General features: G+C 41.3%; 1 protein-coding gene across 1 annotated transcript in view; it reads left to right on the forward strand.

Annotated features, from left to right (window-relative positions):
* Positions 1-13,224, forward strand: part of LRIG2 (leucine rich repeats and immunoglobulin like domains 2) — a 166,489-nt gene that overhangs the window by 53,981 nt on the left and 99,284 nt on the right. Inside the window, exons 5-8 of the mRNA XM_069238690.1 lie at positions 1,144-1,287; positions 3,017-3,160; positions 6,603-6,746; positions 8,741-8,884. Of these exons, the coding sequence (XP_069094791.1) occupies positions 1,144-1,287; positions 3,017-3,160; positions 6,603-6,746; positions 8,741-8,884 (576 nt within the window). The remainder of the gene's footprint in view (positions 1-1,143; positions 1,288-3,016; positions 3,161-6,602; positions 6,747-8,740; positions 8,885-13,224) is intronic.

Raw genomic sequence — 13,224 nt, forward strand, 5'->3', positions numbered from 1 at the left:
TTGGAAGTTGTGCCCTTGAACAGTGTTGAAGCAAACACTAAGGTAATGTGGCAGCAATTTACTACATCGATTGATCTTCAGAGTATGCGATGTTCCAAACGTATTTTTGTCATTTGTAGAATTAAGCCAGTGTACTCGTGCAGAGTGGTGCAAGCCTAACAATAGATGCATCGTAGAAGGGAGACTGAATGGTCGTCTCCCATAATAAGAGTGGGACTGGGGTGTCATTTTAGGTATGGCTGCATAGGTATCTTAATGGGAATTTCAAGACTGCAAGGGTATTTTTAGAAGCATGCAAGATATTCCTTTTGAAGAAAGGTACTGAATTCACGCTTAAAAAATAGGGGACAGATTTGGCTTTGAAAATCGGACTGGACTGAACTTTAAGAAGGTTGGCTGGATGGTGCTTTTCTGAAGATAAAGTTGATTATGATTTCAAGGGCTAGATTTGACCATTTAAAAGAGTGACTGACTTACTCGGACAAGAAAAGAACATTTAATTAATTGCTTTGAGGAGAAGGACACAATGTGCAATTACAGGCTCTCAGGCGGGTCTTTGTGGAGGCAGTCTTTACAAGTTATCTAGATTGGGCTTCGCTTATTGATGGAGAGGTTTTATTTGTAGCTGAGGGTTGGGTGAGGACTTTTTCGGTTGTCTGAGTGACGCTTTGTGGGTGTGTCGAGTGAGGGTCTGTGTGTTGTTGCCTAAACTAGGACTGCACTTTTAAAAATAATCTGGAGTATCCCAACCTTGGTACATGGTGTATATGCTGCACTAGGGTAGTTGGTACTAAAAATGTCATTTGGTAATTAAATACTTTTTTTTTTTTTTACCTCATAAACATTATTTATTTGGCACTGACTGTGAGCGTCTAGCCAACTCGCAGTCAAATTTATACCCTGTATCTCACCTAATCCCACTCAAGTGTATGTTGTGTGTGGTTATGTATGTGGGCCCTGTAGCATAGGATTCCAACTGGTGACCTTTGGATCAACACTGGAACCCTGGAATGGGTGCTTCAGTCCACAGAGCCATGGGACAAAGCAAACTGCTGCTCAAGAGCTAGCCTTTCGTTATAGCCTAAAACTGTTTGTTACCTGTATGTTTGAGAAAATGTTATTCACAGCATATTTTTTTTCTAGGAACTTGAGCAATAACAGGATATCCATTCTCGAAGCAGGCTGTTTTGATAACTTATCCAGCTCAATAGTAGTAGTGAAACTGAACAGGAACCGGATAGCAAAGATAGAGCCGAAAAGTTTCAGATTGCCCCACCTTCAACATCTGTAAGTCTTTCAATCAAATAGAAACATGTTTTAGGTGTTGTTTGTTTGTCCATTGTGAGAGAAACTTTCCATTTGTCGCTGCCCATTTGGAGAGTTCGATAAGCATGCTCTAGCGGCAGTGGCATGGGAAGAGGCATCAGTAGAGAGAGCTACTTGGGACAGTGTGTTGCCCTTTGCTTGGGAATTACAGTGGAGTTTACATTTAGTAGCCATGTAATAACTTGGAGCTTGTCCATTACTTACCATTGGTTGGCTTCCACAACGCTCTCATTTCCTTGCTTCTTATTGATCATCGCCTTCTGCTTCCTCCTGAGGCTACACTGCTTGTCCCCACCGTAGAGCATGGACCTAGTACAACTTCCTCTTTGCGGCCAGTTTCATTCAACTGACTACACACTCCAACAGGTACTTTTTTTTGTTCACTCTACAGTCTTTGTCCCTCGCCCCTCTTTCGTGATCTTGTCCCCCCCGCTCTACTCCAGCTGTTTGGTGTTATTGCTTCCTCCCTCGTCCCCTGCACCGCCACTTATTTTGCTTCCCCCGCACCCACCTCTCGATGTCCATTTTTACTGTTCCCTGCATCCCCACCCGCACTTCCCTTGTGTTACTTGCCCTCATGGTTTTTTAGGCCTATTGAACAACAGCGCAGGCTCCTGTACAGCATGACTTAAAGAAAAGAAAACAGCACAATGACACAGTTAAAGCTATTATTAATTTTATTTTGTTTTTTTTTAATTTAAGCAGTGTTGCTCAACAGCCAACACTGCTGTGCATAATGGCTTAAAGTAAAGAAATATAAGTGCTATGGCACATTCAGTGCTGGCTGCATCATACAGTTTTTCCCATTTACTTTAAGCTATGTTCAGAGCAGCGCAGACTGCTGTGCAACAGGTCTTACAACCATTTGCAAAGTCTATAGATCTTGCATAGCCGAAACCTATTGGCTTTGCCAGTGCTTGTTATTACAAGCAGCATGTGGTGTGCTTCCCTTTTAAGGAAGAGATTAGAAAATAGCGGCTAGAGACTAGGTTCGGAAGATTACTGCACGATCTGTTTACCTTTGACATCTCCCCTCCTTTCCTCAGCAGCCAATTTCCTGGGGCTATGCTGGACCCTGGTCATCTCTCACCTGCTGCCCTTTCACATATGTTCCTCCTCCCTCACTCCATATCCCTGCCTCCATTTCCCCCTTGTTTCTTGAGCCTTCCTTCACTTTGACGCCTCTGGCTCCCCTCTCTGCTGTTCCCGGGTGTCTCCATATGTCCTCTGTCATCCCGCTGCCTCCTCACTACTATGTCTCCTGTTGTCCCTTCCTCATGTCATCTCTGCCCCCACCTTTCATGCTGCCACTTGACTCTTGCCTTTCCCTCTAATCTGATTTGCCCCCTCCTCCTGCAGCTCATTTCTTTTAACCCCCTACTCCCCTGTGCACTGCTGGAAAGCAGGTTGTCTGGCGGAGAAAGCAGGGGAATAGGTTGCATTCAGAACTTGCCAACCCAGCCTTCAAATACCTGGGAGGCCTGGTCAGAAGCTTTGTAGCAAGATGCTGAGTAACTTTTAGTGACATTTACAAGTCAGATGCTTTTTTCCTTGTGATTTATCATATGGAAGCAGAACCATTGTGCTTCCATTCTGTGGTGAAATCCAGGTTTAGATTGTCATGGCTAATTTAAACATCATTTTTAAAGGGCATTCCTCTTACTCTTTGCTTTCTTTTTGTTCATTTCAGAGAACTTAAACGGAACAAGATTAAAATGATCGAAAGTCTAACCTTTCAAGGACTGGAGTCTTTAAAGTCTTTAAAAATGCAGCGTAATGGCATAAGCGATCTCATGGATGGAGCTTTCTTTGGTCTAGATAATATGGAACAGTTGTAAGTACACTGATTTGTCATTGGATATAATAAATGGTATATCAGACAGCTGGACACTACTAAAATGCTGCCATTCGATAGTCATAGACGGCCAGTTTTTATGATGCAGATTCATAGCCAGTCTCATTGCAGTGACAACCTGCATGTCACTATGCCTTGCTTCCATTACAGCTGCCCATGAAGATCCTCGTTCCTAAAAAGTACTGAAGTGCTGTCCTGGTTGAGACCATGTGCTTGCACAGGGAAACACATGCCTGACCAAGACTGCTTTGAAATTTGTCACTTGCCTTAGAAGGTAGCTGAATATGTACATGACACAGGTTCTACAAGTATTAAAATGGACACGAGCTCTCCCTTTTCTCATTGATCTATATTAATTTACGAGTAATGACTAAACACAACAGGCATCCCTTGTTTACTAAGATTTCCCTTTTCCAGCATATGTTCATATTTTTTGATAAACCCAAATATCTGTTTTTTTCCTTACTTAACCTAGGAATGTGACCAATAGAAAGGACATTGCCACCCACATGTCTCTTTCACGTGTTCTTGGTATTATGTTCTGTACACAGCATGACATTCATTTCTGGGTTTCCTCACTTCAAAGTGGTTCCCTATTAAAGCCCATGAGCGAACCAAACTAAGGACACTGTATATATACATTAGTCTCATTTAAGAAGTGCAATTTTCCTTCGGCCCTTTCATGAACCAGGATTACACTTTTACAACCTTCTTGCATCTTTTGTCTGCCAAAAAAAGAATGGTTTGACCTTTCACTCTTGGCAGGCATTTTCACCATTCCTATCCACACATGTGTAGGCCTTGCCTTTTGATGGTCCCTAAGCAGAGCGAAAGCTGGACCCATACTTGGATAGACCGTTTTCCCTGAACACATTTTATTTAACTTCAGACATAAGACTAGCTTTGCTTCCACAACGTTCTTTTCTTTGGAGGGGACGGCCAAGTAACATGAACTTCAAGGAATGCTGGTGTCCCCATTCTGACCATGGTTACCTGATCAAATTAACTGCCTCTTCCTTGATCGGTCACTTACTAATGAATTGCCTCAAGATTGCATTCCTCCTAATTACTAGCTTCTTTATTTCACGTTGAAATGCACCGCATAAAGTTTTCTACTTCTGCTTTTCTTACATAAAATAATCTGGCGTGTTAGGTTTTTCCCATCAAATTGTCACATCTGTTTTGTTCATCTTTATGCTGTACTTTGCACTATGCCTATCCTGTTATTTCTTTGTGCGTTAAGTAGAATATTTCATCGTTTGTATGGGTGTTTGATGAATGCTTGTTTCTGTTTTTGTGTGTGTTGTTTTGGGGTTCAAACCATTGAAAAATGGAAGGACTCCATGGGGGTGGGGTCCACCGATTCCAATAATGATTCACTTGTAGGTCTCTGAGATCTAGTAATGATTAAGTTGGGGGTCCACGTATATCAAAAGTTTAAGAACCAATGCTTTAGGGAGTGGATCAGTACTTGTTCCATACTACAAGACTATGGAATTAGTGATTAAATTAGTGATTAAAACCCGAAGTGAGAAACCTGTTTACAATAATCTCCAGTAAGAATGAAATATGCTCTAACCAGTTCTCCAGTTTATTGGTTTTTGTATAGCCCCGCAAAAGGCCCACCCTGAATTCAGAATGTGTGTGTTTTTATGTGTGCAAGACTCTTTAACATTTTGTCTGGTTTCCTTTCTTGCTGGTTATTTGTTACGTGTGAACGAGAAGGCCAGAGAAAACAAAGGGGACCATCAGTTAGCAGTTTCTAGACAATCGGAGCAACCGGTCTGCACTTTGACTTTTCACACTTAGGGCCAGATGTAGGTAGTTCCGATTTTGCGAATCGGAAATTGCAAGTCCGTGCGACTCGCAATTTCCGATTCGCAAAATCGGATGCAGAACGGTGTCTCAGACACAGTCTGCGATTTGCTATGGGGTCGCAAAGACCCACCTCATTAAGATTAATGAGGTGGGTCGCATTTTGCGACCCTCATAGCGAGTCCCTGCACTCACAGGGATGGTGGCCTGCTGAAGACAGCAGACCTCCATGTCTGTGTCTGCTTTTTAAATAAAGCACGTTTTTTTATTTTATTTTATTTTGCAGGCCGTTTTCCTTAAAGGAAAACGAGTTGCAAAATAAAATAAAAAATAACGAAACCATTTGGTTTCGTTTTTTCAGAATAGGCAGTGGTCCATTGGATCACTGCCTGCTCTGAAAAAACATTTCTGGCAACATTCACAAAGGGGAAGGGGTCCCCTAGGGACCCCTTCTTTTTTGCGAATGGGTTACCACCAGTGTGACACTGGTGGTAACTGGGAATTGCTTTGCGACCGCATTCGCGGTCACAAAGCAATTTAGCATAGCGATGCGAGTCGCAAATAGGAAGAAGACACCCCTTCCTATTTGCGAGTCACATTCACAATTTGGGAGTTGGTACCGACTCGCAAATTGTGATTGTGCATCGCGATGGGCATTTTGCATGGCGCAAACTGCGATTTTCGCAGTTTGCACCATGAAAAATGCTTGCTACATCTGGCCCTTAATCTCTAGCCGGTTCAGACGGTTGAGGAATTTGCAGTTTTCTTACAGTTCTTTGAACAAACAGTGAAGTGAGATTGTACCTTTGGGCAGTAGGGTATTAAAAAAGTTAGATGATCATTGAAGTAACAATGGGGATGTAAAACCAAAGAGTGGAATTTATGATCTCAATATTAGGCCTATCACGTCTTTTCTGTTGTCATTTCACTTATACTTAATGAATTACTTGTGTCCATGTGGAATCTATATGGTGCTTACTTCAGTAGAACCACATGTGTAGTTGAAATTACTTTTACATTCTTTTCTCTTTTTTAACCCTATTTAGCATATGTGTTTAACTGTGTGACTACAGAGAATCTTGTGTTTCTTGATCCTTCTATTAGAATATAGCATATGTAACAAACAATAATACTGGATCTATTTTGCATTAATAAGAAGTAATAGTTGCATAGTCTGAATCATTTCAACACAGATGGAGCAGTACCTTGCATGCCGGATGTGAAATTTTAGATAGAACTGCAGGTTTAAGGAGACACATGTGTGCAGTGCTTCAGTTCGTGTTGAGTCTTATCTTAATTTCTTTTCCATTTGTATCAATTGAGCACGTGTGGTTACATTGCATGGAGTGCCATAAAACTATTAAGGTGCTGAATCAGTGCAACATTATACTTCAAAGTGATCTAGGTGCTGTTTCAGTAACGGCAGACATGCTGTATGAAGATAGTAGTTTTCAGCTATTGTCTGAAGAAAAGGTTATACATTATTGGCGGTAGCAAGTGTTTGAGTGGGTGAGAGAGATAATAGTACCTGAAGTCAATAAGTAGCGAATGTTCACATCCTACTTTTACTGTGGAACATCTTATACTGACGCTTTACATTCTGCAGGGAGCTGGAGTCCAATAACCTGACAGAACTTAACAAGGGATGGCTATATGGCTTGCGATCATTGCAGCAGCTCTACGTCAGCCAAAATTCTGTCCAGAGGATTAGCCCAGATGCCTTTGAGTTTTGCCAACGACTGCTCGAACTGTAAGTTTTCAGCTGCCCTGTCTCCTGTTTTATATTTTCTGGGAGAGAAGAAGAAAGGTGTAAGTGTGATTTAAACAGTGTTTGTGCAAGGTTGCAAATGCTCTGGAGAGCATGTCATTGCCCTTTGATACAGACATAAAAGACTTGGTGTTTTTTTTCCGTTTTTTTTTTTTTCCTGAACTAATACTCCGAGAATAACACTTACTATTTGAGTTTGGGATATGCATTTCAATGAAGGGTGTAATACTCTCAAAGAAATCTCTTTAATAAACGGACTCCAGGTTTAAACTCTGGATCACTGTTTGTGCAATTATTTTTGAATGATGTAGAGCACTTTGCACTTTGCATTCAATTATCTAGTGGAACTTATAATTCAACTTGCAGAAAACGTAACACCTCTGGAATTTGTTCAGTCTGTATTAATCAGTTAGGACTAATTCTAAAAGGAGGTATATTTAGATGTTTGTGAAACCAGGAAATCCAGCTTGATCTCCTATCCAGAATTAAAATAAATTAAAATGTATAGTTTGAAAGTAAAGATTACAACAAAACCCCACTAACGGAAAGTAAAATATTAAGTAAGGATTTGGAAGAGATACCTTCCTCAGAAAGCACATTCGTCGCAAGACTAAAAAAGCCTGTTAGAAATGAGTGAACAGTTTTATTGATTTTGTTTTATTTTCTTTCTTTCTTGTTTTCACTTTGGGTGGCTGAGGGGGGGCAGGTTGTAGAGAAATGCTGTCTTCTTCTTACTCTTCTTAATCCATACACCCACCTCAGTCAATGTTTTGTTTAATTTCAGTAGCTTCTTGCTGTTTTTATTCTGAAGTATGCTTATGGTTGCCGATTCATCACCTATTGGCTATTCCTATCTTTTATCCTCCATCCCATACCAACAAGGAACAGGAGAGATTACACCCGCTGGATTCATGTAGGGCAGTCAGCTTTTATACTGAGCATACCAAGAAACACTTGTCTGATGACCAGATTTTTGTGGCAAAAAAGGCAAGGCAATTAAGAAAAGGACTTTGTCCCACAGGCTAATACTTTAGATAAATGTGATATACACTTACTAATGGATTATGTTTTCATCCCACCAGAGCGAAGTATTCAACATCACCACCTGGCCACTGTGTTCCCATGGCTGAGAATTTGTGTGTGACTATACGGGCTTCTTTTCTTAAATTTAATAAGCATTGTTGCTTGGATTCAGAGTTGAGAAGGCATAGCCATGTCACGTGCTCTGTGCTCAAGGATTTCCTCATTTAACCATTCATTTAAATTGGCCATTTCTTCAGACCCACCACCTGGCAGGAGTACTGCTTTGAAATCTAGTAAACAGGCGAATCTGCAGTTAGGAGTATCCGTCTGGAGAAGAAGTTGCTTATATTCAGTAACAATCTGTCTTGTGGATACTTTAGCTGCAGATTCGTTACCAAGCCCTCCTGCCCTCCCGTTCTGACGGGTGGTCATAGTAGGCCACTTAAAAAATAAAAATAAAACATTCTAGTTTAAATTGTTGCACTACACTGCCTCATGTTGCTTGGTATTTCCAAACTTTGGGGTGGAAGGAAGACAAATAGTAAGTCTGAATATGGCTGTGGGTGAATGGTGAGAGTAAGTGGAAATATGGAGGGGAGTAGAATCAAGAAGTTCAGCAACAAAAACAGCAATGGGGGAATGCAAAAAGGTCTGCGGAAATGAAACTGTTTTCAATATGATTATTTGCAAATTAATCATTGTAAATGACATTCCTATTGCAAAATTCTAGGATTATTTTGGTTTGACCAAAAGTTGTACCAGAACTGGTTTCTTCAAACCCATTTCTCACAAATATCATATAATCAGGTGAAGCTCTTCAAACTGTCCTATGTGTGAAAAGATGTTGCTACCATTAAGATGTTCTGCATGTTGCTAATTGTGTGATTATTCTTAAGTTGGTTGAATACTAGACCAAAACTGTTGTCTTTACCATACGTTCTTACCCTTTTCAGAGAGTTGTCATGCAATCAGTTGACTCGTTTAGATGAGTCTGCCTTCGTAGGATTGAGTTCACTGGAAATATTAAACCTTGCAGACAATCGAGTGGCACATATAGCTGAGGGTGTTTTCAGAAGCCTTCCTACTCTTCAGAAGTTGTAAGTATGTTGTTCTTATTCAGATGTGGCATGTCTAAAATGTAATGGTCTCTATCAAATGATTTTACAAGACTTTATCTAGTCCATATCGTATCAGTGTTCACCACTCAACCGACCAAACCACACATCGGTTTGACATTCCCTTCATATTGCATAGGCACAAGTGCAGAACTAGTAATGTATAACTGCAATTACATATTTGTTTGTGGTACAGAGTGGATTTCTGGTAAGAAAATTTCCGATAAGAAATACTGTTTAAAAAGATCACCCTGTCAAAAAAAGCAGGACTTTGTGGGAACGTCCACCTATTGGTGACTGCAATGTGGACAGGACGATTGTTTTAACTGGTTAAGATAGGAATATGAAGTTCTTGTATCTGTGTGTGTGTGTGTGTGTATATATATATATATATATCTTATTTCTGCAAAGAGGAGGGGGTGAGATTAAAACCCTCAGAGTTAAGGCAAAAATGTTCAAACCTCATCCTATGTAATCAAGATCATTACAGCAATGCCAATTTCAAAGTAGGATGCTATTGTGGGAAGTGTTAATGCTGCTGGCTGAGGGTGGGTAGTGTCAGCGTGGTAGGTGAATGGTTCCAGGCTATGCTGTTGGTTTGCTGCTATTGAAGTCTTGCACAAATAAGGAGGACTTTACTATAACTTTACTTCAACCGTTTGCTTGTTTTCCGTGCTGCCTCCCAAAAGGAGCATATTTTATATCAGAATTTCTGATCAAGGGGTCTTCAACCTTTTCTGTTGTAAGAGCTACTTATGTTCATTGAAACTCATAATGAGCTACACATATTATTACTCTGTTAAAAGTGGCCACGCGAGACAAGATTACATTAGTGGTCACCCAATGCAGAATTACAAGCAGTAATTACCTTAGAGCATCTGGCAAGATTGCCTGCAGAAATGTGAAAATAGCTTTATTATTTTGGAATGCATCTACAGGGTCAACACATGATAGACATTCATGCAGTGCCCTTGGAACCAAGGTAGTAATTTTACTATTAAGTCTCCCCAACCCTTATGACTTATCACTCAAATGTCCACTTTAAATATATTTTGGTAATCTAGCCATTGGGCTTCAAATATCAGCTAAGCTGATGGGTTCCAAAAATACGCACATTTGCCTTCAATATGCACTTCAATTTTGGGATACATATATTGATTCAACCAAGCAAAAGCTTCTAAATGTGTAGTGTGGGCTGCTTACAGGAGTGCTTATTACAGGAGAGCTAATTACAGGTAACTGGAGAGCTACCATTTGCTCACAAGCTACTCGTTGGAGAAGTCTGTTCTAGGCTATATGCTGTGTTAATTTTGGTTGGGCTGTATGTACTGAGTCTTGTCACCTAATATGTTCAGTCAGCATTTTTCTCCATCTGCTTGTTGGTCTTGTATGTGATGCAGGCAGTTTTTCAGCATGATGCAGTGGTTATTTGGGGGAGTAAATGGAACTTGTGAGTGGTGATACCCAGTTACCTTTGCTAAAAGCAGGTCTTGCATCTTCATGTTGAACTATATGTAGCACAATTATGGTGCCTCTTGTCCATGCTGCAGTGAGTTTTAGTAGTCAGTAGGAAGAGGGACAAGGACTGGGTACTGATGGAATAGCGAAGACAGGAACTGAAGCTTGGGCCTTATTTACCTTTAGGTTTAAAGCTCAAAGGAACAGAAGGAACTTCCCTGCTTTCCCTGGAACATAGATCTCTGAAAAGCAATCTATAAAATGATCAAGGACAGGCTGAATCGTGAAGAAACTGTTACAGTCGGGGTGATCCGATGGCAATGCTGAAGCATTATTAACAAAGTGCACCATCTGAAGCAGAAGCAAATACCGATCATGGTTGCAGAAAATATAGCAGTTGCTATCAAGGGACTAGTACAGCAATATGAAGACAATAACAGCTTCCTTATCAAGCACCTTAAAGTTAAACCCAAGAACTTCTTCAGCTCATCCAGATTTGTGGAAGTCCACCGGCTAGCTCTAGAGAGGGGCCTAAGTCTGGCACAGTTGTCCCTTGAATACTGTTCAGCATACAGAGTAGTCCGGTCAACAGTCTCATCCAAAAATACATTGTCCATAAACAACTGAAAGAAATTTACAGGCAAAAAGCTTTCAGCATTGACTGTACATCCCGTGACACCACTGAAGGCAGGCAGCACAGGCTGCACCATGTTTTGGACAACCCAAAGTTCAGCACTTCGAATAGGAGGCTGCAATCCAGATTCTTCTTGCTGCACTATCTATATATCAGTGTCCTCTAAAAGAGGCACTTCCTTCGCAGGGAGAGTAACTTCATCATCAGATGATTACTAAAGGACAGAAACATCACTGCCAGAGTCTCTGTCTTCCTCCTCTGCCTAAGATGTAGGGTCATTCTGAGAACCATGGTCAGGAAGGTCGAAAAGCAAGCCAACAACCTGCTGAGCGGTAATTCTGCGGCTACCTATAATCCTTACTAATAAATGTAACACAACAATGAAGTCAACAATAACCAACACTGTGTACAATAAGTAATAGACAAAGTGTGGCTTTATCAAGCAGAAAGTAAAACTACTGGCATATAGTAATCTGAACAGGAAAGTCTATCAGTGCAAAGAACACAAATACTGTATACTAAAAAATAGCACCTCTCTCTTGCCAGAGACAGCTAGACTGAGGATCACTTGCACCTACTCTGCACAAACACAACAACCACCAGTGATATCCCAATAGAAAGGAAAAACAAAAGAAAACTACGCACAAGACAACACAAGTACATATCTTGCAGTGGCGGCTCCTCCATAGGGGTGGAGCGTCGCCCCCAACACCGCCTTTCCCTCTACACCTTTTTTTCCGCCAGTGGCAACTGCAAACCTTTTTCCCAAAAAACGATCATAAACTATGTTTATGATTTGTTTTTTTTGACGCGTGTGAGGGGGAGTGCTCAGCACTCCCCTTCAGAGCACATGTGTTTTTTGGCCGTCCGCCTCGGGCTGGCCAAACACACGTGCACAGGGAAGAGCCTGTTCAGGCTCCCAGTCTGCCTGGAAGTGCCCTTTCTGTGCGCTCCTAGCCAATCCTAACGCTGCTCTAAGCAGCATCAGGATTGGTGCCAGGCAGGCTGCGAGGCCTGTTCCTGCATGCAGCAGACGGGAGGAGGCAGAGGAACGGCGCAGGAGCGGAGGTAAGTGACTTTTTTAAAACATTTTTATTTATTTTAATTCCATCCACCCCTGTGCGCCGCCCTGCCCCTTTCAGTCAGCGCGAGCCACAACTGATATCTTGCACAAACTCTTAGAGACTTTAACCCCTTCGCTGCCAGGCCTTTTCCCCCTCCTGTGCCAGGCCTTTTTTTGCCTATTCGGGGCAGTTCGCGCTTAGGCCCTCATAACTTTTTGTCCACATAAGCTAACCAAGCCAAATTTGCGTCCTTTTTTTCCAACATCCTAGGGATTCTAAAGGTACCCAGACTTTGTGGGTTCCCCTGAAGGAGGCCAAGAAATTGGCCAAAATACAGTGAAATTTTCGTTTTTTTCAAAAAAAATTGAAAAAGTGGCTGCAGAAGGAGGCTTGTGGTTTTTCCCCTGAAAATGGCATCAACAAAGGGTTTGCGGTGCTAAACTCAGCAGCTTCCCAGCTTTCAGGAACAGGCAGACTTGAATCAGAAAACCCAATTTTTCAACACAATTTTGGCATTTTACTGGGGCATACCCCATTTGTGCAATTTTTTGTGCTTTCAGCCTCCTTCCAGTCAGTGACAGGAATGGTCATGAAACCAATGCTGGATCCCAGAAACCTAAACATTTCTGAAAAGTAGACAAAATTCTGAATTCAGCAAGGGGTCATTTGTGTAGATCCTACAAGGGTTTCCTACAGAAAATAACAGCTGAAAAAGAAAAATATTGAAATTGAGGTGAAAAAACCATCAATTTTTCTCTACGTTTTACTCTGTAACTTTTCCCTGCAATGTCAGATTATCGAAAGCAATATACCGTTACGTCTGCTGGACTCCTCTGGTTGCGGGGATATATAGGGTTTGTAGGTTCATCAAGAACCCGAGGAACCCAGAGCCAATAAATGAGCTGCACCCTGCAGTGCGTTTTCATTCTATACCGGGTATACAGCAATTCATTTGCTGAAATATAAGGAGTAAAAAATTGCTATCAAGAAAACCTTTGCATTTCCAAAAAGGGCACAAGATAAGGTGTTGAGGAGCAGTGGTTATTTGCACATCTCTGAATTCCGGGGTGACCATAGTAGCACGTGAATTACAGGGAATTTCTCAAATAGATGTCTTTTTTACACACACTCCTATATTTGGAAGGAAAAAATGTAGAGAAAGACAA

The sequence above is a fragment of the Pleurodeles waltl genome, chromosome 6 (assembly GCF_031143425.1).
Source record: "Pleurodeles waltl isolate 20211129_DDA chromosome 6, aPleWal1.hap1.20221129, whole genome shotgun sequence".
Classification (NCBI taxonomy): domain Eukaryota; kingdom Metazoa; phylum Chordata; class Amphibia; order Caudata; family Salamandridae; genus Pleurodeles; species Pleurodeles waltl.